This window comes from Epinephelus fuscoguttatus, linkage group LG1 (assembly GCF_011397635.1).
Source record: "Epinephelus fuscoguttatus linkage group LG1, E.fuscoguttatus.final_Chr_v1".
Lineage (NCBI taxonomy): Eukaryota > Metazoa > Chordata > Actinopteri > Perciformes > Serranidae > Epinephelus > Epinephelus fuscoguttatus.
The window spans coordinates 27,663,626-27,690,290 of record NC_064752.1 but is presented as its reverse complement, the minus strand read 5'-3'; the positions used below and the strand labels follow the sequence as shown (position 1 = coordinate 27,690,290).

General features: G+C 42.0%; 1 protein-coding gene across 2 annotated transcripts in view; it reads right to left on the bottom strand.

Annotated features, from left to right (window-relative positions):
• LOC125893499 (sodium-coupled neutral amino acid transporter 3-like) overlaps positions 1 to 25,589 on the bottom strand; it is a 54,926-nt gene extending 29,337 nt beyond the window's left edge. Inside the window, exons 1-2 of one of the 2 annotated variants that reach the window (XM_049584213.1) lie at positions 25,261 to 25,589; positions 1,213 to 1,470 (exon numbers count right to left, since the gene is read on the bottom strand). In XM_049584213.1, the coding sequence (XP_049440170.1) occupies positions 1,213 to 1,349 (137 nt within the window). In that variant the 5' untranslated portion in view covers positions 1,350 to 1,470; positions 25,261 to 25,589. The remainder of the gene's footprint in view (positions 1 to 1,212; positions 1,471 to 25,260) is intronic. The other variant, XM_049584221.1, reaches the window with a different exon arrangement.
• Between the last annotated feature and the right edge of the window lie 1,076 nt (positions 25,590 to 26,665).

The following is a 26,665-nucleotide window of genomic DNA, read 5'->3' as shown; positions in this document are numbered from 1 at the left end:
AATAAATTAGGATCTATTATTATAGAATAAGCTACCCAGGAGTATATACAGTAATTAAAGTGAGCTCCACCTTTACCAGCTGCAACATTAAAGTGATAAAATTCTGAAATTTGGTACTTACTTATTACCTATTTTTACAATATTTTTACTTAAGCAAAAGATGTGAGTACCTCTTTCACTCCTGGTAATTTCCAGTGTTTGAGGTCTGAATATTCAGGGCTGGGAGGGTACAGTACACATGCACGTTCATACATTAAGACACCAATTGAAGAGCAAGACACAGGAATTTCTCTTAGATTTTGAGGAGCTGCTGTGCTGATGGAGTGAACCTGATGGTCAGTAAAGAAACAGGCACAGGGGAGCTTCACATGACATCTATCTAACATGATGTGATGATGTGGGACCTTCTGTAAAACAATGCCATTACCCTTTTACAGCTTCAATTCACTGGCTCTCTGTGCGTTTTAGAATAGATTTCACTAATCACTTTTGAAGTTTGTCTGAGTCTGGCCCTGCGCTACGTAGCATAAATGTTGACCCCATATGAGCCAGTTCACAGCTTTAGATTCTCAGGTGGGGCCCTACTGGTTGCTCAAAAGCTGAGGCTTAAATCTAAAGGTGACCGTGCTTTTGCCATCAGGGCCCCTCGGCTTTGGAGCGACCTGCCTGAGGAGATAAGGCTCCCAGAATCAGTCACTTCTTTTAAATCACTTCTTAAAACCTATTTTTAAGACTTGCTTTTATCTGATGTCATCTTCTCTTTTATCTTTTTATTATGCCTTGATCCTCGTCCTCATTGTTTTTTAGGATTAAGCTTTTTCAGAACCGAAAGATAAGAGAGGAGAAATAAAGAAAAAAGAAAAGGACGTGCACATTCCTCTTGGCATTAAAACAATTTCTGTTTTGCCTGAGTCCAGCATGACCTTTATATTGCCTCTGGGGTATCTTGCGTCTGCCTTGCTTTGTTTGTCAAAACACTTTGTAAACTCCATTTTTAAAGGTGCTATATGACTTATGTTATCTTTATTATTATTGTTATTGTCCTGTAAGTGTTAAGACAAGTGAAAGCACCCAGTGAATCAAATCACCTTGCTTAAGTATTGCTGATTATTTACGTCTTGTAAGAACAAACAATAACCTGTGAGCTGTAATCAATTAAAAAGGTATTCCAAATAGGTGAACACAGACTGTGTTAAGTAGGATTATACTCACTTTTCACCGGCCTCTGCAGGTGGTGTTTTGGCTGATGCTGTTATCTCCTCCCCGGGCTCATGGCCTTTCCCATTAGGAATGGCGTTCACCTCAGCGGGGGCAGTTTCCACATTATCGGCTGGTTTATCTTCACTCATATCTGCTCTGGTGACTCGGTGTGTGTGTGATAATGAGTCTGCTGAAATGTGTAAGTGTTTGAGGCTGTGTATGTGTTTGGAGTGTGCTCTGAGAGTGAAGGTATAATTTTCCTCCTGGGATCTGTGAAGGAGAAAAAAGATGTGGGCAATTAGCATCCTGAAATGTCAAAATCACAACATTCAGAGATTTGTGGTTTTCACTGGGCTGCAATGATATACACCATAATACCACTGTTCAGTAAACTGGTGAAGGCATATGTCATATACTAGTTAACAGACCACATATGAACATTTAAAGGCCCTGCATACGCTCACAGGTGATTTTAATATTGAGGCTGATCAGACCTCTTCTCAAGACGGTGTGAACATTAACAGACTTTAACTAACGTCTCTCTCACTCTAGCTTTGTTGCACCTGCTAAGGTGGAACAAATTACAGCCTTTTAATTCTTATTGGTGCATGGAGTCTGATAACCGCACATAATACCCAGCATTACTCTGCCTACCTTCAACCTGAGCAGAGGTCAACCAGAATACAACCCCTATTATTTCTTTATTCACTGTATTACACTTGTGTGAATATACTGTAACAGTTTTATTATTACAATCATTAGAATAAGGATGCTTTTTCTTGCACTTGACTAAGGTATGTCAAAATTACAGGGGGCAGGGTCTTCATTTAGGATCCTTGTGGCCTGAGGCTAGGAGCTCTCCCTGAGCCTCTCAGTGCTCGCCTGGTTTGACTGGAGCCTTCTTCCCAACCTCAGCAGGGAGAAAAAGGCTGTTATCCAGGTGGTTGGGATTCTTAATGACTCTCCTTGCCTTATTTTGCAGCTGCTGCTAGTGTTAACATCCTTTATTAAAGTATGTAATTAAAAAAAAGAAAAAGAAAAGATTCCCACTCATTTGCTGTTTCCCCTCACTATATTTGTTTTTTTCGTTGCTATGTCTCTTGGATGCCTGCTGCTTACTGGCAGCTGGGTGCTACCTTTTCCTAAAGCCTTCACCTCACCTGAGTGCTGTGGGGGTGAACGCCCATGAACATCCCAAACACAGGAAATAAGAAGAAAATAAGAAAACACAAGCAGACGGCAGAATCTCGGTAGAATACACCGCCACACACTACCAGTGGGTCATATGTGATGATGGAGAGGGATTACTTTTGTATGAGTCTATACATTGTATTTTCAGGGACTTGGATCACTTCATTTTATTTCATTCATGTTTTGTAACTGCTGGGGGTCACGGGGTTGGCTGGAGCCTATCCCAGCTGACACTGGGCGAGAGGCACTTTGGACAGGTCGCCACCAATTAACCTTCATGTCTTTGGACTGCAGGAGGAAACTGGAGTACCCAGTGAAAACCCATGCTGACACAGGGAGAGCATGCAAACTCCGCACAGAGGGGCTCCTGCACCCCAGGGTTCGTACCTGGGAACCCTCTTGCTATGAGACGACAGTGCTAACCACTGTACCACCAAAAAAAATTCAGCATTGTATATCTTGAATGAGGCGGCACGGTAGGGTGGTGGTTAGCACTCTCGCCTCACAGCAAGAGGGTTCCTGGTTCAATTCGGGTGTGGGAGCCCTTCTGTGCGGAGTTTGCATGTTCTCCCCGTGTCAGCGTGGGTTCTCTCCGGGAACTCCGGCTTCCTCCCACAGTCCAAAGACATGCAGGTTGGGGACTAGGTTAATTGGTAACTCTAAATTGTCCGTAGGTGTGAATGTGAGTGTGAATGGTTGTTTGTCTCTATGTGTCAGCCCTGTGATAGTCTGGCGACCTGTCCAGGGTGTACCCTGCCTCTCGCCCGATGTCAGCTGGGATAGGCTCCAGCCCCCCCGTGACCCTCAAGAGGATGAAATGGTTAGAAGATGAATGAATGAATGAATATCTCGAATGATAACGCTGTATAACCTGGTGATTTTTTTTTATATCCTTTATGGGTTGAGAAAATTATCCTACATCTTTAGTTAAATAAACCATTAAAAAACATTTTGACTATCTAAAAAAATGCATTGTCACAATTTGCTGAAAACAAGACTGTTTTTCTTGACATATTGGAGATACGTGGTTTTCACAGGACAGCAGCAATGAGTAACCATTGCTTGAGACCGGAGATAGGAGTCCAGTTCAATCAGAAACTGACACTGAGTGAATGGCACTAGTGATGCTTTCATTCCTAGTTTGCAACAACACGAGACACGTGGGAAGATAAAAGAGGCCACCCTGAGGACATTCATGTGAGTCTGTATCTTCCTTAAGGCTCGACAGGGATGTGACTGAACTCCAAATCACTCCACGAATGCTGACGGAGAGGATGACAAAAGAGATGTCAAGATGGAGCAACAACACAGAATTCCTTGCAGACGTATTAAAGTTAATTAAGCGACTAAATTACACATTCTAGTTGTGGCTTAATGGGATTTAGATTGAAATGTGTCGTTCTCTTGTCTAACCCTGACACTGTGGATTTGAACAGATGAAAATAACAAGCTCAGACTGACAGAGAGACCATCAAGCATTTTCACTTGTAACCTAAAGTAGAAACACTAACTTTGGCTATGTGAGTGAAAATATAGAGCGGACAATAAGTGGATGTTTTGGCAAAACCCATGAATAATTGACACATCAGCTGACAGGTCTACGCTCAGAGGACACAAAGCTTTCAGTTGACTGTGACACACTGGGCTTTGCGTCAGGCCTCTTATTTCCTGGGTATCCTCTTGTGGTGTCTAAGCAGACCCGCTGGCTTGTGGGGCCCAGAGAGGCCCCCCGTGACATGTATCTCCTGGATGCAGTTGACCAAAGGCCCCTATCTGGCTGGCCCTGAATGATCTCCTTTGCTCTGCTGCATAAACAGCAGCGAAAGCTATAATGGAGAGCACACTGGGGGCCATACAAGAGTAACACACACAAATGGTTGAACCCACAGCATTGAGATTAAAAAAGAGAAGAACCAGCTCGGACCAGCTACGAACCAGTTCGAGCCGTCTTTGTGCCTCCATTTTTCTGCTTGTCACTTTTCTCTTGGTTTCCTCTTTTATTGAGGAGGGTTCAGCTTAACAACAATGCTCAGGGTTTTCTGTACTACCATTCCTGGCAACCACTCAGCTGTCCTTTTCCCCCTCGGGCTTCTTCCGCTTCACAGCCTGGCCTTTTAAATGCAGCTTTTTGTAAAATGATTTTAACACATCAAATGCAGTGTGAGTGCGAATAAACCCTGGTCTTCGTCTGGCGATCCTCTGAACCTGTCTTACCGACCACGTTGCTGCGAGCTCCACTGCACAGCCAGGCCTCTCGGTGTCTCTGGCTAAAGCCGGGCAACGTGGTTGGGCAGCAAAGCACAGTGCACAATGGCACATGTTGTGCGGTTTCCTGGGAACGGGTTGGAGAACAGTGGTACTATTGTGCCAGGCATCATTATACTGCTGGGGCCTCCTTGGCTGTAGCTCGCCAGACCACTCGAGAGGCTGAAAAGGTATTTCACTGGGCTCTGGTTGAAAAGACGCCACCTTGGATTCAGCAAATGCCAGTATCCTGTATTCACGCACAGTTGTAGCAGAGTTGCTGACGGTAGCAATGGCAGAGGCAGGGCCCCTCTCGTGGGACAAATCACCGCACAGAGCCACACTGCCACTCAGATAGTCTACAAATCACAAGGAGGTTGGGGGGAGCCATTCAAGGACAATGCGTGATGGGCTGTCCGCCTACAAGGGTGCCTCTTCAATGGCCTCAAGCAGTGGAGCTTGAAACAGCAGACCTGATTGGACAGAGTCATGGCTCCTACAATCAATATATTCAATAACAAAAGGCAATACATGACATCCTTGGAAGCAGTTGAGTGAAAACACACTAATTCAGTCAGAGTCTCTTATTTTTAGAAAGCTTGTTCTGCTGTGCTCCAAGTTTGAGGCAAATGAAGGTGAAAAAGAGGTAGCTGAGACGCTATGGGGAAAATGCTCCTATAAAAGTAGGACAAGGTTTTGGCAGCAGAGTCCTGATACCATGTATTATTTACTTATAAAGATATTTGTACTGAAATAATACAGATTCAGATGATGTGGATTAGATATGAGAATATTATGGGACAAATCCTGTTCATGCAGTACGTGCACTAAATAGTCAAACTATGTGACTATGTGCCAAAATCTTAACACCATTATCTGGTGTATTAGTATCTAATTTATTAAATAACGAGCCCCCACCAATTATCATAACCAAGAATATGAAGGAAAATGAGAACGGGCACAAAGACAATTGAGTTCAGCCCTGCAGGCTTGAACACCAGTTACCATAGCACCATTGTGGTATGAAACAGAGGAAGAGTTGTGCGTCCATAAGGAAATGCTCTGGCAAAACTGAAATGCTCTGTAGTCTGTAGACACTATGTCATCCTAGAACACACACGCAACTGTCTGCATGGGCAATTACAGTTCACCCTGATTTCATAACATCTCGTATCCAAAAGATAAACATTGTTAGGAGGGAGGCTTGTCAAAAACATCAATGCAGAATTTTTCAAAGTCTTCGTGTGTTCTTTTTCCTAATTGCACCCTGCAACATTACAGGAGCACAGAGAGGCTGTCAGTCAGTCTTCCTAATAATCAGTCTGGTTCACTACCTTTATATGCACACTAATTTCCCACTATTATTCCACATGTAAAAGTATTCTGAATATGATGCAGGTCATGTAAACAGCATATTGCATTTGGATATGCATGATACATTTTTGGATTAACATAGGAAAGAAGCAAGCACTCTCAAAAATAAATCCACTCAACAGGTGTACGGCCAAAAGCAGCAGAAAAAAGTCCTTTTGGTAAATTTAATAAACCAACTTGGGTGGCGTTACCAGAAACACAGACGTTTCGACAGAAAGTCTTCTTCAGTGTTCTTCACACACAGAAGAAGACTTTTTTGGATTAAAACATGTGGGATTTGTTGGTATTATTAAGGTTTTGGGAGCATTCTGTGGACATGTGCACAGTGCATTTGGAATATGTGTCTCACTTGGGCCTCCTGCCTGTTTACGGTCAGCTCTGTGCATTGTCATGAATGCTTTTTACACAAATCAACTAGCCAACAGTTTGCAAGACTGTGGTAGAGATGTGTGACCACACACACCTACTTTTAAACATTAAGAAAGACTTGGATTTCAACAGTGTTTTGGATATGCATAAATATTACAGTGTCGACCTCTTAAAGAAGACGGAGATGAAAAAGACAGGCTGTGTTTGCATAGTTGAACAAGTTCGCCACCAGTGGAAAACTTGCCACCAGGCAAAAATGCACAAAGCAGATCCAGTCATTTTACTTTGCCATATTTTGATGTGATAAACAACGTGTTAGGGAGCGTTAATACAGATTCAGATTCACACAACTTTACTAATCCCACCAGGGGCATTTTGTTTGAACAGCTTGCCTTGCACTCATACTATAACACAACGAACAATAACATGTAGACATTTAAGTAAACGAGCAATAAAAAAAAAACAAGTAAAAAAAAATATGCCAAGGAGTTCAGTGGAATAAAGGAATCTATAAATAATACAAGTTAATAGACATATTGTCATACAAAAGATTAAAAAGCAATAAAAACAAAATTTTACAGAGAATTAAAAAGAAGAATAGCAGAGGGAATAAAAGATTTGTTTTTTACAAGCTAATAAAGCATCACCACACCTTGACGGCAACAGAGAAAATACGCCTGCAAGAACATGTCTTGAAGAAGCTTTCTGGAGGATTTGTTGATTGCAAAAACCAATCAAGTCCTGTTGTGCCACTCCTGTGATCTTAGAGCAGATTTTAAGGATGCTATTTAGACTGTTTCTGTCTTTCAGTGTGAGGCTGTGAAACAGCAGATAAATGAAAAACACAGGAGGCGTTCAATAAAAGACTAATAGAGATGGCAGAGGATGACGAGACTGACGGAAAAGGTTTACGGAGAAGGTGAATTCTTTTTTAGCCTTTGCTTCACAATATCTGCAGTGTTGACATCAAAGTTAAGTTCATCCAAAAAGGTACCTAAATATTTGTAAGCAGTAACCCTTTAAACAGTTTCATTGTGAGTAATGCTTTCATTGAATGATAATTGGAGTATGAGTACAGTTTTGCAAAACTTTACAACAGAAAACAAATTGATAACTGTGTGGGAGAAAATAAAATAAGACTAAACAACAGAAGGACCAGATGGGAAAAAGATTATACTTAGAAATCGAATGTTTCCCCACTGATCCCCAAACTTTTGAATCCTGTGCAAGAGTTAATACCACATTGTGATGCTCTTGGTGGGAGTAAATGAGTCTTTTCACAGCAACAGCAGAGGCTATGTTTATTCAAGCCCTCGTCCAAAACATCACCTCAGTTTGCCAACACACAGCGAGTGCATGCGCCTTAGCTCGAAGGCTCTGACGTAAGCGACTCTGCTGAGAGACGTCATCCCACGAGGAGGCACACAGAGCCAGGCAGTTCCACTGATTGTTATTCCCTAACTGATACCTGAACCAAATAATGCAGTGCATGCTGATTCATCCTCACTTATTGCTATTCATGTGCGCATTTGTGTTTGTGGTTCGTCCGGTGAATAATTAAATGTGCGGCTCTGTGTGTGTGTGTGTGTGTGTGCAGTTTATGCAATGAGTAATCTCAAGTGTAATACTGCCTCCTCTGTCACTACTTGATGACAGTCTCATAGTCCTCTGGCTGCATAAGCTATCTTAATTGAGTCTACACTGTAATTTTCAGAGACTCTTAATCCGCTAGAGTGCAATCACTGACTGTTTCTTACTGTTTCTTTTTCTCACACACAGGTCTGCAGATGCCATAAAAGCAGACCTAGATGCTTTAAATGCCATCAATAAGTCTGAATAACCTTCTCTTCATGTGGAATAATCCGCAGCATCATCACCTCTGTGCAGGTCATTTGAAAGACAGCGAACCTATCCTACACAGCAATTCTGAAAAATGGAAATGAAAATAAAAACTCACTTATAAACGGATTTTTTATGGCACTATAGCATCTACAGCTAATTCCTCATTCTCCCCTTCTGTCCATGAACAGGAAGAGATTTCCTCCAGATTAAGAGATTACACATGCCCACAATTTCACTGATGAGCAGCTAATAGATCTATCAGAGGACATTTTATTGTAAAACAAGTGAGCTGAGACTTGGGACCTCTGACAGTCAGGATGATGGAGTAGATCAGATTAGGCCCTGTCTCGCTCGAGCAGGAAATCAGGATCAAACCGCTCAGGTCACTCCATATGCACTGTTGCTCCTGTATAAAAATAGCTGCAGAGGAGTGAATAGCCTCACTGTAACCCCCACATGTCATGTCACACTCAAAGCTGTGTTTAAGTGCATGTGCCATGGCCCGCTGCAGCTGCCTCAAATAAGCAGTAAACACTCGGCAGACGCATCCAACAACCATCTGCCTGTGTTCTGGTTCTTCACACCAGGGTGAACATGCTCATGAATACACATGATGACACACACATGCACACATATGCTGTGTAATTATGGTAAAACGTCATGCTGTTGTTGGATGAATGAAACAACCCAAACAGCTACAGGCAGAAGATGAAGCTATTGGCCTTACCAAATGGTGGAGCTGAGACCACATCGCTTCAGTTATGGGTCTGGGTGAATTTTGGATGAAGTTAGTAAATAGAAACAGGTTCTGTTTCCATCTGTCACAGTCGGGGTGCACAATATGAGGAAAATATTTAGCAACATTGTTGAATATTCGCAATGCTGACATTATTTAGGATTAATAAACAGATATGGTAGGTAGGGGGTCTTGTGCATTGGTACATTGGTATGTGTATCAGTATATATAATAAAGGAATTGCCTGTTTTCAATTTTTCAGCATTTGCTGTCCTCACTCATCTTTGCCAGGAAGCAAATCCAGTCGCAGCAGATCAGGTCTGCTGGGGCTTTCCTAGAATTTGAGGACATTGGGCTCTGGGACATCCTCCCCTAGCATGTTTTTGGCACCTTACTTACATTCAAAGTATATACACACACAAAAATTCCCTGTGTGAAAGAGTTTGTTGTCACTAACTGGGTTTCCATCCAAGTGTATCGCAAATTTTAAGCGAATTTTGTGAAAATGCGCAAAAGAAAATGCAAATTTATGCACGTTTCCATTCATTATTATTTTGCGAGTATTGGTCAACAGGTCGAGCAGAAGGTGGTGCTTCTCATGAAAAATAAAAATGCAAAAGAACACCCGCAGAAGAAGAGGGCGCCGTGAGATGACGTCATTGAGAGCGTCTCATGTCCACAACTGATGTAAACAATTACCAGCACATCCATGACTACGACGAGATGGAGAGATTCCTTGGGAACTTCTTGGCTATTGCGAGAGCTCTCATCACACTCATATCAGCATTGTCAGCGTAGCCTACATAATGCCGTGATGTCTGTGTTGGTACACCAGGCAGCGCACATGATGCAGCGGTATTCAACAGGTCCAGTCTATTCAGGTAAGTTGTGAAATAGCCTACACTCACCTGACACTGGAGTGATTACCTCTCTCTAAGTTCACACAGGTGTGTGTGTGTGAAGTAGAAGTAGGATTCGGTAGCCTACGTCACTGTTTGAGTATAAGTTGAGTATAACTGGTCTAGTGGCATCTAGCGGCTGAGGTTGCAGATTGCAACCAGCTGAAACTTCTCCTGTGTCTCTGTGCCAATCACGTAGAAGAACTATCATGACTGACATGAAAAAGCGAACAGCCCTATCTAAATCCAGTGTTTGAATAGTTTGTCTGGACTACTGTAGAAACTACATGGTGAGCTCGGACTTTCACAGTTCCTGTGCTTGTGCTATGTTGTACTCCTGCTATTTTTTAGGCACCAGTTCTTCTCTGACATTTGCATTTTCCTTCTGCGGTATGACAGCACTAGTCTGGTTAACCTTACTCACATGTGTGCAGATTCTGCCCAACAGCAATGGCTCTGTCTGATTGGCTCGAGAGTAGTGTTGTCATTATACTGGTATTTCTAACTTCAATACAATACCTTAAAAAATATCAATATTCAATACCATTTTTGATACCATGGGGAAAAACTGACGTTGTGGGCATAAAACTTGTCATTTTATTAAAAGTCTACTGTGTAGATTTTAGTGGCATCTGGGTGTGAGGTTGCAGAAGTGAAACTTCTCCTGTGAGCCAAGCTTGTAAGAGAACTACGGTGGCTGACCAGAAAACACGAATAGCCCTGTCTACAGCTGGTGTTTGGTTTGTCCATTCTGGGCTACTGTAGAACAACATAAAAGACTCCCTGAGAGAGGATCCGCTCTGAAACACTACAATTCTTATTTTCAGGTGATTATAAACTAACGAAAAACCTAGTTTCATTTCTAACAATGGATGCTCCTAAATCCTACACACTGGACCTTTAAAAGATAAATATTATAAGGTTCAAACATGACAACCATGACTTTTCTTCTCTTTCTAAGTATCCAAAAACAGTAGAATGACTTTAGTGAACATAAACAATAAGAGAGAGTGAGCTGATACTGCAAAAAATGAGTACTGAAACCGAAGATGAAGATATTATATCGTTATCGAGATATTAGACTATATATCGTCTTAGATTTTGGATATTGTTGTATCGTGACATGGCATAAATGGTGTTTTTTCCCTCATTTTAAAGGCTGGAATATACTAAAGTGGTGTAAATGTATCAACTTAGCAGACTTTTTATTTGTTTCAACATTTGCCTTAACCCACTTAGTCATTATATCCACACTATTGAGGATTATTAATCAAAAATCTCACCGGTTAATATTTTCTAAACAAAAAAAACAAAAACAAAACAAAAAAAAAAAACAGTAGTCATCCCTACAACTTTTTTGCATTAAAGAGGGTATTTGGTAAAAAAACATATTATGTTCAATTTTGTCTCCCAGTCTTAGCATTAATGAAGTGCTTCCAAGGTGATTTAATATTGAGATATAAATCATGTATCGAGATGTAGCCTAAAAATATTGTGATACAATCTTCAGGACATACCTCCCAGCCCTAATGGCACTCATCAGAGAAAAAAGGATTTACAGACAGAATGAAATTAAATGTCATTACAATATTGATAATTATATAATATTTGCAGTCTTTTGCAATGTGTTTATTGTGCCAGTTGATATTGTAATGACAAAAAAACCCTACATATTGTGCAGCCTTGTGCAACAGCAACGCATGTTTGCCTACAGCTCTGATTTTCTTCCCCTTTTCTTCCCCTCAGCAATGATGACTCAGGCTCATGGGTAATGTAGTACTTACAGTACAGTCATTCTTTACACAGTCAGGAAAGATTAAATAATTAAAACTGATTGCTGTGTAACATAAACCTTTACGCTAAACTATCCAGGAGGTGCGTTTATGTTGAGGAACAGTGAAGCTCTGCAGACCCACACAGGTGTTTTCAATCATTAATTGCTAATAGAGCTCTGCTCAGGTGGGCAGCTATACTGGACTCCATGTACTAATAGGAATGATAAAGGTGGGAGCTCCCTGGCGGCGTGGGGATTTAAGGCGCCTACTATGCATTAAATAACCATGAAGCGGCCGATGACCTATCTCTCCCTGTCATTTCCTTCATCTCTCTTCTGTTGGCTTTCTTGATGAGGTCATCTAAGGCACAAACTGATGCACCGACCTCCAAAATGTTTTGATCTCAACACTCCCATAGGCAGTGATACCAATTATATTGTAGTAATCTCAGTCAAGTATTGATGGTTTGAGTTTGAGTTTCTGCACATATTATTTCCCGAACTGTTGGCTTTCTAAAGAAGGCATAAAAATATACCCCTCACAAAAAAAAAAAACCACGTTCTGTAGTCTAAATAGTGTCACGTCTCTATTGTCTCTAATCTCTTGACTTTTACTGGGGGTAAAATAACATTTTTCATGACGTTCAGCACAAACTGAGGAGAATTATATTGTAACAAGTGTCTCATTAGACACCACATGCCTCATGGCCCTCTGTATCCTCTGTTTCTCTTTCCTTACAGTGTCGTCCTGTTATCTCTCTGCTGCTCTCTCTCTCTCTGTCTCTCTCTCTCTGTCTCTCTGCAGGCCCTGAGTGCCGCTGTGATTAGCCAGCAGGTAGAATAGGAGATTAATTTCTGACTAAGAGATCTGTATGCCAGTTTCCGAGATGCTCCTCATCTCCAGGGTTCCTATAAGCTGCTGTGAGATACACACGTCAGAGACGACAAACTGATGCAGGATGTGATCTGTGCTTGGCAGTGCATTTAAATATCCACTGTCATGTGGAAGGTATTATCTCACAGCAAGTCAAGTGTTTCAGACAGAGACTCTAATCAGGATTATTCTGTGTGTTCAAAGCTGCAAAAAAAGAGAAAAAAATTGCAATAATTTGCCCTTAAATCTCCTTTGATGATTCAGTAACCTACATTTCCTCATGAAGCGATCGATGCTGACGTGTGTGTACTGTATGGGATGGTGGAATGCATGGCACACTGTCAGTGAAGCTTTTCTCAGGCTTAGCACACACACATCATCCACAAAATCTAAAATATTTGCACATAAAAACATCTGTAGTCAATTACACACTGTATACTGCATACCTGATTTTAAATAATATCCAAATTATGCAAACATAGAGAAGCTCTCTGATGCATGGGTTGGATCATTGACTTATCCCAAACTATTCAACACTATTATAGGATGTGTAAAAAAGGAGGTTTTAAAAAAGGATGGGGGCATTATCTTTTTTTGTGTGTGAAATTGGTGTGACAGCTGCATGTCCTCAAAGCACATTGGTGACATTTGTTCCACCAGTGGTTGCTCAGTTTAACATTTATTTGGTTTCCTATGCTCCACACTCTGCTCTAGTTTAAGCAGGAGGACAACTGTCAGCCTGTTTCATCCTAACACTGACTGTACGTTCAAACCAGAAGCTTCCAAAGAGGCAAAGTCTCTCGCAGAGAAGCATGACTGTCACAAATATTTGTGGCAGTTTTGGTCGCTCTAGTCGCTCATCACGTGAATCATTGAACGTTCGACCGTGCTTGTCAATTTAAAGGAGCCGCAAAGTGGACTACTAGCTTGAAAGCAGCGTAGTTGCTGCTTGCTGTTGTCCAGTCAAAAAGCTCCTACAGAAAGTTATGTTTGGTCAATGAAAACAGAAAACGTATGTCAGCCCATTCAAACCAAGCACTTTAAAACTCACCAGACCAACCAGCTACCTCCGCGACGCGGTCCCAAGCCTCATCCTTTTTATTTTGGTCTCAGTAACCGAACAGCAACACATTAAAAAGGACTGAATCTGCGTAAACGCAAGTAATCAACTTCTTGATATCCATTGTCGGAACAAGTGTGCTGTAGGAACCAAAGTTACATGGCTTGTTCTCTGGGACCCGCTTCATCGAAGCACATCAGCATTCTGATTGGTTGCCGCCAAACCGCGTCAGAGCTCATTACCATAAAGTAAAACGTGTTTTAACTCCCCTCCGGACCACTCCGGTCGCTTTGGTCACCCAAGACGCGGGGCTGACGACTAGGTCACCCAAGTCGCTGGGCTCATTGAAAATGAATGACTTCTGCCATTTTGGAAGCTCTGGTCGCTTTTCGTTTGAACGTACAGTGAGGCTCCACCTCTCAACTAGCATCCTAAAAATTTATTTTGAAAGGACTCTGGCATGTAGCAAGCAGAAACTGACACACAATCCCTGAGTGTCTAGAACAGGCAATCGAGGGGTGCCTAGAGAGCGTGATAGTTTGAAGTGTAGGGCCAGTGATCAAGCTGCTTTTTTTATGAGTTGAGAGTGAGAACATGTTGAGTATCCATTGATTTTTCCATGCATCTGTCATTCAATGATCATCATAGTTGAAGTATCCTGACCTCCTCACCTATTATGTTTCTCTCTGCTGTCATTGCAGTCTATGGCACTTTGCAGCTCTGCCTCCTAACCACACAACTGCTACCAGTGTCAAGGATTTGTCTACAGCTCTGATTGGCTGAATTTTACAGTATAGGACTCCATCCCTACATATCTAGTCAACAGATGAGCTCAACGAAGTCTTTATCAAAGCTATATAAAGTTACTCCATTTATGTTAATTAGTGTCTTTCCCGATGGGCCAGCAGACATTTTGACTTGTTACAGCAGGAAATGCACAGGTTTAAATGATGAATTTAATGATGGCTGCATTCCATTTAGCTGCTTTAATGACAGGTTCACAAGTGGAAAGCGCTAAATACAAGATGCATTGTGATCTGATCACTCAAACCACTTGCTGGCGTGGTCTTGGATGCATGTGACTACATATCTTTTGTAGTGTAAACACTAATGCCTCCTGATGCGCCCCTGACAAAGACTACATCACCGGTGCAGGACGTGGTGGCTGTTTTGCTCTGTAGCTTACCCATTTTAGATTGAGTTGGATAAAGTGTTGCATGACCATCCATCGTTTTGCCATATGAAAGAAGACATGTTCTCCAACTGTGCTGACACAACTGCTAATGTTTCTAGCAAGCATGCTGCAGAGCATCTAGAAAAAGTGTGGAGCAGTAATGAAATCTGAACACAAGTGGTCATTTGGAGACACATGATAGGCACAGATGTGAACAGTGATGTGTCTCAGCTGTCACACTTGTGTTTAGATCACCAAAACATGTTAATACCAGGTCTAGTTCAGTCCAGTTGTGACATCCCATTGCGTCAGTTTACTCAGAGCAATTTCATCACATCAGACAGTTGGTGAAACAGTGGGCATCACACGCACCTCATGATCGCAATGTCTGGTTCAAATGGTGACTTTCACTTTATGTCATATCCCTCTCTGTCTCAATCCTGAAGGCAAAATCTACTCCAAGACAAACTTTTATTTTCCACAATACCTCCTCTTTAAGACGACATGTGTGAATTTTAGGTAGTCACTAGTTTGGTCACTCAAATTTATATATTTCCTCTTTGTGACTCTAAGAGGCCAGTGCTCTGCTGTTTTGTCCCGTGGCCTGACTGACATGCTGGAGCCTGAGGATGACAGGTGTCTGCCCTAAAACATGGGGCTGTACCCAGGAAAGAGTGAGGCATGCGGCAGTGTGGATTGTCTTTAGTGTCTTATGACATGCCTGCGTGGGAGCGCCAGCCCGATGACTCACTCAAAATGTGATTTATTTATAGAATCATACAACACTTTCTGTCACTCCGGCTTAACTCTGACCCTGGACACCCCACAGACAGAAAGGGACAGCAGAGCAATGACGCAGCCACACGTAGAAGTCCAGAGACTTTTTTATAACAGTGCAGGCAGGACAAGCAAAGGTCAAAGTTAAGTAACAATAAGATGCTTGACTAAGATAATCAGGACGATGTTAAAGGGACAGTTCACCCCAAAATCAAATATATATTTTTCCTCTTACCTGTAGTGCTATTTATCAGTATAGAATGTTTTGGTGTGAGTTGGATGTCAGCTGTAGAGATGTCTGCCTTCTCTTAAATATAATGAAACTACACCAAACTACACCCAACTACCATATCAATGTGCAGAGGGAAGTGTGCATCTACTAATGGATGAGAGGCTTGTGCTCAGGACAGCACAAAATGTAAACATAAATGGCGTCCTCCTTGGTTGAATTATAATGTTAGCTAGCTCAGTGCAGCTAGGTGAGCTCACAGTAGATGCACGCTTCCTTCTGAGTGGTGATACGGTTAGGGGTGTACTTCAGTAGAAAGAAAATAGTTCCTACATGAAACTGCTCACAGCAAGATCTGTGGATTATCTTGAGTAACTGGGCCATGATTTCTGGAAAAAGATATTTATTGCGAATATCTTCAACACTCTGCAACTCACACCAAAACAATCTAGATTAATAAACAGTACTTACTATTACCTGATTCACTCAATAAGACACACAATACACACTACAATGTCTTATCAACACACAGCATTGATTAGGGACTTTATTAGATGGCCTACTTTATGTTTCTTTTCTACTTTATATTTCTATTTTTGGTACTATATTGTATCTTACTGATTATTTTAAAGGCAATTTTAAATCTTTGTCTTTTTGTTTTATTGAATATTTAGGTGAGATAACTTATAACCCTTTAAGGAGTTTTTCATCTCACCTGCACAATCTGTTTTTTGTTGTTGTTTTTAAAACCAATTGTTTTAATACTGTGCAAATAAATAATACGAAATCAACTAAGTAAGGTTGCTATAGTTCATTAGTTCAAGTCCCACAAAACCCAAACTTTCCATCCTTTGTTTGTTTGCTGCTTTAAAATAGTAAAATATGATCTTCATTTATTAAAACTACACATTTCTCTTGTATGTATTTATTCATTTGTTTATGCAGTATCTTATTCAGTGCCTTTCCCAGTGCAATCTTTTGAATATATTTCCATTTGAAACTGGTTCTTGCAAATTGTGGTAACGTTATCAAATCCAGCAGAATCTGTAATTACGCAGACTTCCCTCTGTTATTTCCATAATCCTCCATTAAACACATCTGCATTTGCCTTGGATAACAGTCAAATTGCAGCTCCAGGCTGCTGTGCATGTTTGATGCAGAGCGTAACACACACACTTCTTCGGGTGCAGAATGCTGCTAAAATTAGACACTGAAAGTGTCGCAAATTTAAGTCACTTGTTGACTTAACTTTGGGGAGATCTAAGAGAAAAAAATGAAAAGCAGGGAAGTATGTCCAAACACATACAGCCCATCAAAATTGAAAAGTGCAATAAAAGGCGAAATCATTCAAGGTAACACCAGTGTGGATACAAACACTGTTTACAGGGAGGATGCTGAATGCCACATTGCTCTTGAGGTGATGAGCTGCTTCAAAATACTGGCAGGTTTTGAAGATTCTGCTCAGTCCCACATCTGCTTCAGCAACATATTGTGTATGTAGAACGAATCATTCCCTTGATTTGAATGTGATCTCACCCCTGTGGCTCCCTGGCTGACAAGCTGCCTTTGACACCTCTGAGCAGAACACAGTGACACTGTGCTGTGCTGCTTAATAAGCAAAACTGCAAATTAACTCTTAACAAGCACCTGTTAAAACAAAGTGTTTTGTTACAAGATGACAGATTGTGTGGTGTCTAAAAACTGGGTTATAAACACTGCAAAAGAAAATTTTCCCACAACGTGACAGTGGGGGGGGGGGGGAGTGAGAGGTCAGGTTTAGGAGAGTGTGTAAACTAGAAATTCACACATTATAAAAACAGGATGTATTTATGGAAAAGTGATGAGAAACAGACCAAAGGCCAAAGCAGTAAACTACTGGGATGGATGTCACTGCATTTGTTTCTTTGAAAGAACAGCATGTATTTAGACAGGGCCACATGTGCTCCATTCATTTTATCTGAATGAATAAAACTAACAGTGATAAGAACTGGCCTGGACAGTAATACAATGCTGGCATGTTAATGCCAAATCAAATTTGGCCTGTTCTCAGACTGCTGTCAAACACAGCACTGCAGCAAATGCCAGTATACTCACTGCCAGATGAAGACGCTTGCAAGTCATGAAGAGAGCAAACGCAATTTGTACACTCTTCAAAACAAGATGTTGAGTACAGCAATATGAATATCAATGAAAAATATCTGACAAACAACTGATCACAGGATGCTCCTGATAGACCGCAGGTGTTTGCAAACATTTCAACAAGTTCAGCTGGCCGGCGTACAACTTTGTTTTGCTTGCAAACCGGTTGTTTTTTTCTGGATGCATGAGCAAAATTTCAATTTAATTTGGAATCTCTTGCTAGCTGAACAGTGATACTAATGGGGACTGACACCAGAGGGTCACTGACAAACACAAATATCTAAGCAGGGATTGAAGAAGAAGAGGCAAAGTTTGTTTTCGTTTCAGTGTCAGGCTGTCTAACAATGCGAATCCATTAAAATCAATCAACAAGGCTGTTAAATAACAGTGACAATACAAGTTATACTCTGTATGTATGAAAGACCTCACAATATACATGGCTTTGGATTCATGGGGCTGCAACTAAAAAAATTTTCATTTTCTAGATTAATCAATTCATCGTTTGGTCTGTAAAACATCAGAAAACATCCGTATGTGATGTCATCAAATATCTTTTGTTGTCCAACTAACAGTTCAAAAGACCAAATATTCAATTCACTATAATGTATGACCAAAAAAAAAAAAAGAAGACAATTCTCTTTTGAGAACCTTGACATTTTTGCTAGAACAATGCCTTACTTGATCTAAAAGCATATGACATTTTGTCTCCTTCAGATAGTCAGCTGTGCTTATGCGGCACTTTTTGCAGAGACCATCTCAGGACAGAACATAAAGGACAGCAGTGACAGTCAAGGACACAACCTGTTTGAGAAAAAGTATGCCAGTTGTATCTAAGTGAGAACAATCCGACAGGATGCAATCAGCTAACCGGCCTTCCATCCAGAGAGCCCTCTCTCAACACCACACTGTTCAATGCCAGCTCTGTCTTCTCTCAATCATGTGCCCTGAAACAAAGTACCATCCTCTCCTGGCATCTGCCACTCGTCTCCCTCCTGTTTCCTCCTCATCACATGAGAGGAGAGCAAAAGAAAAGCGAGTGTGAGCATCGTGGGGGCGAGTGCATTCATTCCGTTGGAAGTACAACTCACGCAGTGTTTGACCACCATGGTGGATGTTGCACTGCTGACTCTGTCACATGCTGCAGCACCATGGACGTCCAAATCCCAATCAGAGAGCTCCTGAACACAGCAGGCACCCAGTGTAAGCAGATCAATGTAAGGCTTAAGCATCAAATCTCTTATAGAACTAAGAACTGCGCTGAGTACAATAAGCCAGCAATGGATAATGAGCAAAAATACAGCTCCGGCTGAGACTCAGAAGATTGTATTCAGACTTTGGGGTGGTAGGGTGGCCTGATGGTAAGGCTTTCCTCTGTCTGCTACGGTGGCCCTGAGAGCTCAACACACTGCATTTTAAGAAAACTCGTGCAAATAGAGCTCAGCCAGAAGCAAGCAGGGCAACATTCATTGACCTGCGACCCGGGGTGACTGCAACCTGAATACTGAGGAGACTAAACGAACGTTAGAGGAAGGGGCGGTCATCCTTGGGCGGGGGGAGCACTCCGTAAGAAAAGAAGGGGATGAAGAGGAGGTGGGAGCCTCCATTGAGCCTGAGCCGCAGTCCAAAAGAGAAAAAAACTTTAGGAAGTGTATTAAAAAGGAAAATGCAGTCACTGCCTAAACCACAAGAGCTATTCCTGCTGTTTTGTTCAAAGCAAAGGGAAGAGTCAAAGATCAAACGTTAAAGATCAAAGTAAATGCTCTACAGATCTTGAGGGTCATTGAGGAAAATGTTTTCTCGTAAAACGTCCCGTGCAATTGGAAACACTGGTGTTGTCACTAGGTTATTAAGTGGTTGGAAAATTTCCTCATTGCGGTATCTCTATCTCTAACACCAATTTCATAGTGTCCCCTGGAAACAGTTTCCATTGTGTCATGGGCTTCTTGCAGCACTATTTCTAAATGCTCTGCATGTGTCATCGAATTGTTTTTGTCTGTCGTCAGATTTTTAAAGATGTTCTCTGAATGCATGTTAAATTTGTGACATTTAATTTACTCCTGCTGTGTCTATTTGCACGCATTTTCTTAATTTGCTGTGCATTGAGCTCTCAGGGTCGCTGCAATCTGTCCCTCTGAAGTGTCTCTAGCAATTTAATCAAGCTCTACGAGAACCAAGAGAGACTCACTCCAACTGACCCTTTTCTCTGACTTTCAAATGCGGAGGATGAGTGGAAATAATGCCCCATGGCGGTGGTATCGAACCTGGGTGTCGTGAATTGTCTGGTATGCAAAGAAAAAGCAAAGAAAAACAATTACTCTTCAACTGAACTGCTCACAGTTCACAGACATGGACCCTTTGAGGAACCGCTGCAATATTGGGATTAATACGGTATTATGCGCACAGTCTCACTTTGATAAGACAGTGAATGTACATTTTTCAGCCAATCTGAAATTTCAATTACGTTAGGCAGCTGTTCCCAGGAGACGTGGACGTGAGACTCAGTCTATTGCTGATAACTGGACAGCACAGTGTTGAGGGTTTAATAATTTTCTCCTACTCAGGGTAAATGCCAGCCTATTGGTCGGGTGAGCTGTAAGTGGTACGACCTTAGGCAAGCTGCAATTCATTAAGGATATCCTTCAGTGTGTCAACACAACTCTTTCATAAAGCACTCTGAAAATGTAGAAATACTGTCATATGACTAGGGACAATCAAATGAGCTTGCTAGCTCTCAGAGGGACAGATATACTCTACCTTGGGCCAAGGTTTGCTATCCCATCCTTTCAGTCTTTCTAAAACACAAAGCAGATCATCTATTTCACTGACAAAACATAATTTTCACACTGCAAATACAGCATTGTCTTTTTATAACCAGTGCAAGGATAGAATTAAGACTTTCACTTTTGTGAGTCTTTTGTCTTTTTAAAAACCAAAATCAAATTCCTGTAAAACCTCAAGGCCAAACAGAAGCTCATGTTCTTTCATAGTGTAATACTGTCAACAAAGTCTCAGCACTTTGTTTCCTTTCTTCTCACAGTGAGCTACATCGCACTCTAAGACTGAACCATGCCATCATGTTTTCTTTTCATTCCTGCAGAGGTAAACCAATACTGCTGCAGGATAAGAATATTTCGCATGGATACAGAGCTTTGATCAAATTAAATTGGAACTCAGTGAATATCTGTGAATATGTCTCGTCCAATAGTGGAGAAAAGAAGGGGCAAGAGAATAAGCATGAACGTTACTCACCCACTGACCTGAGACTGAAACAGAAGAATTACTCAGGAGACTATTGATGACTTATTTCCTACTTGCCACGATTTTAATTAAGAGTTTTTCTAATGACTTATTTCCTTTTTTTAAAGGTAATTTTTAGGGCATTTTTTGCCTTTAATTGACAGGACAGTGAAGCATGAAGGGGGAGAGAGAGGGAAAGACATGCAGCAAAGGGCCACAGGGTGGACTCAAACCCAGGCCGTTGCAACAACAGCCTTGTACATGGGGCGCCTGCTCTACCACTAAGCCACTGACGCCCGTAGACATGTATGGGATAATATATAGTGAGCCGGTGTCTGTTGAAAAATAACTCCAGACAGGGGAATGGAACCCCAACGCACGGCGTGCGTCAGGGCGAGTTATTTTTCAACAGTCACCTGGTTACTATATATTATCCTGCTTAGAACATGGCTTACTACTAAAAGATTCAAATGTTACAACTGGCATCAATATTATTAAACTGCTGGCAGAGTGTATTGACAGAGGAGAGGCGTTCACCAGACAAACGGGAGCAGAGGAGAGGATTTTACTCCACTCCTGTCTCAACTATCTCATGCCCCGGCCAGTTCCTCATAAGGACCAGCTCCAGTCCCTGATTGGCTGACTGACCAGTTTGGCAATACATGACGCATTTCCTGCCGTAAAGCAGATTTTTTTCCGCAAAAATTCGTCCCCGGTGGCAGAAGCTTATTGCAAAGATTGCAAAGCCATTAAGTAACCTATGTAAATGCTGATAGTCTGATTTTACTGTGCATACTACCCTGTGCAACCCACATTATTTTCATAATGATATATATAGGCAAAAATGCTGTCTGTTGCTTCTTTAAACTTAGACCAGTCGATTAGTCTAAAAGTAAGAAAATTTTGAGAATAGGGGTGTGCTATATCATATGTATCGTTCACGATAATACCTGTATAATTTTTAATATGATATCAAAAATTCATAAGGTGATATTGGCAATATTTAAACTTTTGACATATTGACGTCATACAGTTACTAGGGATGCATGCGATTAGTCGTCTAACGATTTAACATCCACCCCCTCACTAGTCGGCAACAGAAATATTCATTGGTTAAACTGTCAGTATGTGTTTTATTCATGTACATGGCCGCTTAACTGTCATGCAGCCGCACACCACTAGTGGGGGCTAAAGAGCCATCAGACAGCAGTTGACCCCCGGTGGACAATTGGAGATGTGCTCCCACAAAACCAGCGCGGTTTGGCAGTACTTTGATCTACAAAATGAAAACAAGGTAGCATGTCGGCTGTGTCAGAAAAATAATGGCATCACTCGACTGGAGCAATGCGCAACCTCATTCAAGTCAAGCACTTGGATCTTAACCTGCACGTAATGATGGCTGCTGCTAGTGTTGCTGGCCACACACAGTCCAAATTGACATTGTTCACACGGAGACGCTGTGATCCCGCCCAGTCTGAGAGGATAATGCAGCTCAACACGACAATTACCTCACAATGACCTCACTCTTTTAGCAAGTTACTGCTCAGAGTGAACTCATTCAGCGGCTCCTCCGGCAGCGTCTCACCCTCTACTCTCTCACCGTGCTCACACAGGAGTCAGTGTCGCCAAGTGATTTTGTCATAAACCTTTGGTAATGTAAACCAAGTGACGCTCACGGCCACAATAACTTATATATATGTGAATGTGCAATAGTTATGGTAGCATAAAAGCCTGTCACAGGTTACAGTGTGATATTAGAGGAGAAATGGCAGAGCATAAAGGTAATTTCTGGTAGATTTTATTTTGATGACCTAATTGAATTAATATTGTATACAGAATCTGAATCTCACTCTGAGTTACTGTTGTTGTTCACAAACTAAAGAAATCAGAGATAAGTCTTGTTTAGTTTGTACAGAATATTTGAAGGCAAACTGTTGACACATAAAACTATATCACTTATTTTGTTGCAATTCTATTTTCTTAAATTAATAATAACATTTTTGTTTGCTAATTTGTCATATTGTCAAGAACATTGTTACCGCTAAAATACCCTGAAATATCGTAATATTATTTTAGGGCCATATCGCCCATCCCTAATTCAGACATCTGTCAAAATTGAGCAGAAATTAATCTATAAATTCAAACATAATCTGAAAAAACTGTATACATTAAAACAGCTTTTTGTAATCATTAATCACATTTTTCAAGAACCAAATTGCATTTTAAATGCCACCTGAATGTGTGGTACTATGCCGCAGGCATTATAAAAAATGCATATTTGCAATGAACATTTTCACAACAGAGGGCATTTCAATGCAAATTATGACAATATGCTATTTAAATTTGTATACAATAATAATTTAAATAGTAAGTCTGGTGCCAACTAGCAATGGTAGCAACATTTAATTGACTAGTCGACCAATCATGCACATCCAAAATGTTAATCATGTTTACCAGCTATAGTAGCTGTGAATAAGGGCTGTGACCTTTGTTGCATAGCGCTCCCACTTTCTTCCTTTTCCTGTCAATCAATACATTTTGTAATCAACCCACAAGACCATGACATTTATTTCGCAAAACCTCTATTCCAGTATTCAGCAGTGCACACGCATTCATGTGCACAGCCCAACACACACATGTACACATGCTTTCACTCTCATACATGTAGTATAGAAATACAGGCGTTAATCACACCCCAGATCAAAAGCTCAGCACGCCTCAACCCCGGCTGAGTCTGGATCAGTACGTTCACACTTTGATTTCACTCTTAGATGGGGTTGGAGAGAGGCACAGCACATGGGCCCACGACAAGCCAGGGAGAGGAGTCAGTCAGTCAGAACGGCAGAGGCCACGAGGGCCAGACATGAGCTCTCACCAGCACCGGACTGTCAAGTCTAGCAGTCACAGTCTCACCTGCTGCCCACAAGCCCTCGAGGTGACTCATCGCGGAGGAGTGGGTGACTAGGGACTTTGCCTGCTGCAGGTGACTCCAGAAACCATGCTGCTGTTAAGAGTCTTATCTACAGGAAGATTTGCACCTTGCCTAGCTGATTAATGCAACTGTATGCATGCATACTGCCTTTATGAGAAATCTGGTTTGTGTATGTTAGAAAATTCAGACAAATCAAACAAAAATAATGCTTAAAATCTGCATTTTCCCCTGCCAATAACATCACATATACATCTATATATCTGTATATGATGCATTTGAGTGCTGCTTTGGCCCCTTCCTAGTTAGACTTGGCATCCCACCAAAAGCCTGGGTATGTCTGTCAGACTAGGCAAGATCACCAAACACGAGGGCCAGATGGCACCTGGTAGCCGAGCTGTGACGTGGTGTGAGCCAGCTGTGGATGTTTCTCCGGTACGACTGAAAAATGTGACGGGCAATCCAAAAACGAAGCTGAACCGTGCAATTGCAGGAGCCTAGCAACTCAGGCACTGAATGCTCTCAAACGTGCATCACTGACACAATGTCATTCCGAAGCCTGAGCGGCATGCATGCAGTAGCAGTGTAGAAGAGTTTGGAGAGCGTATGGCATTTGAGAGTAAAATTAAAAATGAAAATCAGGGTAGAGCATTCCAGTAGGTCCGTCTACTTCCCAAGTTTGATCCCACTAAGCTCCTCCACTTGATGACAGAGGGAGGGTTACACTGGGATGACTCCTTTAATCAGAGGTTTCACTCTCAGCAGAGTAAACATGCATCCAGTTGTGTAGCAAATCACCCCTGCAGATTTTAAGAGCAAGAAAGCACTCACAAAAAGGGTGTCTGTGTGGTGCAAATGGGAGCAGTGAATCTCAGTAGTAGCCAGCTACACATGAAGATCAAGAGCAGCACGATGTGTCGCGTCACCTCTCTGTTAAGGGCATCATATCTTGCATGTGAATGAAACAGACCCAACAGCAACAGTAATCTCGACTTGACTTCTACTTTGCATTGAACTCCCGTTTGTAGTGGATGTCACAAGCGGATTTGCTGCACACACACACACACACACACACACACACACACACACACACACAAACACAAAAGGAGCGTCGTTTGGTTTTTATTCTAACGCATTCTAACATGTAGCTCCTCCATATCTGTGATGGTGCAAGTCAACGTTAAAGCGTACAGCAGCCTCTCAGCGCCTTACCACACAAGTGCCAGTGTCCTCCTCCAACTCCAAATATCTCCACACAGATCTTGCCTCCGCTCGCAGCTCGGCTCTGCCTCGACCCGTGGCGTGTCGTCCTGCCTCTGTCCCACTGCGTCCGTCCGCCTTCCCTCCACACGGCGTTACTGTCATGTGTTTTCCCACTAAATTGTCCTCGTAATCTTTTCAAAAGTGGGATGTGAAGAGTGCCCAGGGTTCCGCCTACCGCACGCACAGCGACCCCAATTAAATTATTGTTGTGTGTATGTTGTGAAGCCAGAGGGAGAGAGAGACACACACACACACACACACGAGAGAGCCTCCTATTTGGCACGCGCCTTTTTTTAATCGTTTGGGAATGATGAGCAGAGCTTTATTGATAGTGCCTGCTGCTTTTGTTGGAGATATAACTGTCATTTCACACGGTGATGGTGGCGGGGTGTGATTCACATGCATTTATCGTCGTGCTTGAGCGCGCATTATGAGACAATGAGACAGTGAGTGGTCGCGAGGACACCACACACACACACACACACACACGCCACGCAGTTATTTAATCAACTCGACTGCCTTCCCCTTTAATTACTTCCCCACGCGCAGGTAAAATTGATCCAATTGCAATGTCTTTCTTATGACACGCAATCACCAACGTAAACAGCTGCCTGAGCCATGTGCCACAAAGGCTCACTGTTGCTTACGCACATAGGGTACGCACGCTCCATTTCTAGGTCATCGACGGCAGCGCGTTTTGATGTCACGCCGCTCGGGGGCTCGTCTCTTTCCCTCTCTCATTCCAGCTCGAGCTCGCGCGAGGAAGACACACACCTGCAGTCACATTATACCAGGTTCCCTCATCCCTTCATCTGTATTCATGGGGCGCAGGTAGAGCCACATTTTCCGTCAAATACTTATTCATTTACATGACATTTGTTACTCAGCCTGCATGCAAACACCCACATACATACCTGCATTGTCCTCTTTCCCTTTATGCATTTACATTTATGACCTGAAACATTCACTGTCTGCCACAAATACCCTACTGTGGTGTCATCTCACCCCAGAATGAACCAAAAACCACATATTTCCTGTGAAGTTGTGGCAGTGAACCTGACCTTGTGGAAAGCAGAGGACATTTAACCTCTGGGACATATACGTGCAGCATCTGCTCCGAGGTTGACCCAGTAGGGAACGGCTACCCACAGAGGAGAGGGCCAGAGATGCTGAGAATGTGGCTGGTGCATCCCAGAGGTCAGCGGAGGAGCTCAACAGCTGTACGCTATAGTTCAAAGACAGATTCTCACGTGCACGTGCTTTAATGTGTGGTTTCGTTTCAAGAGCACTGTCCTCTGGTTGTTCCTAGTCACAAATAACACGTTGGTATGCTAATTTAAGCACTGTCAACTAA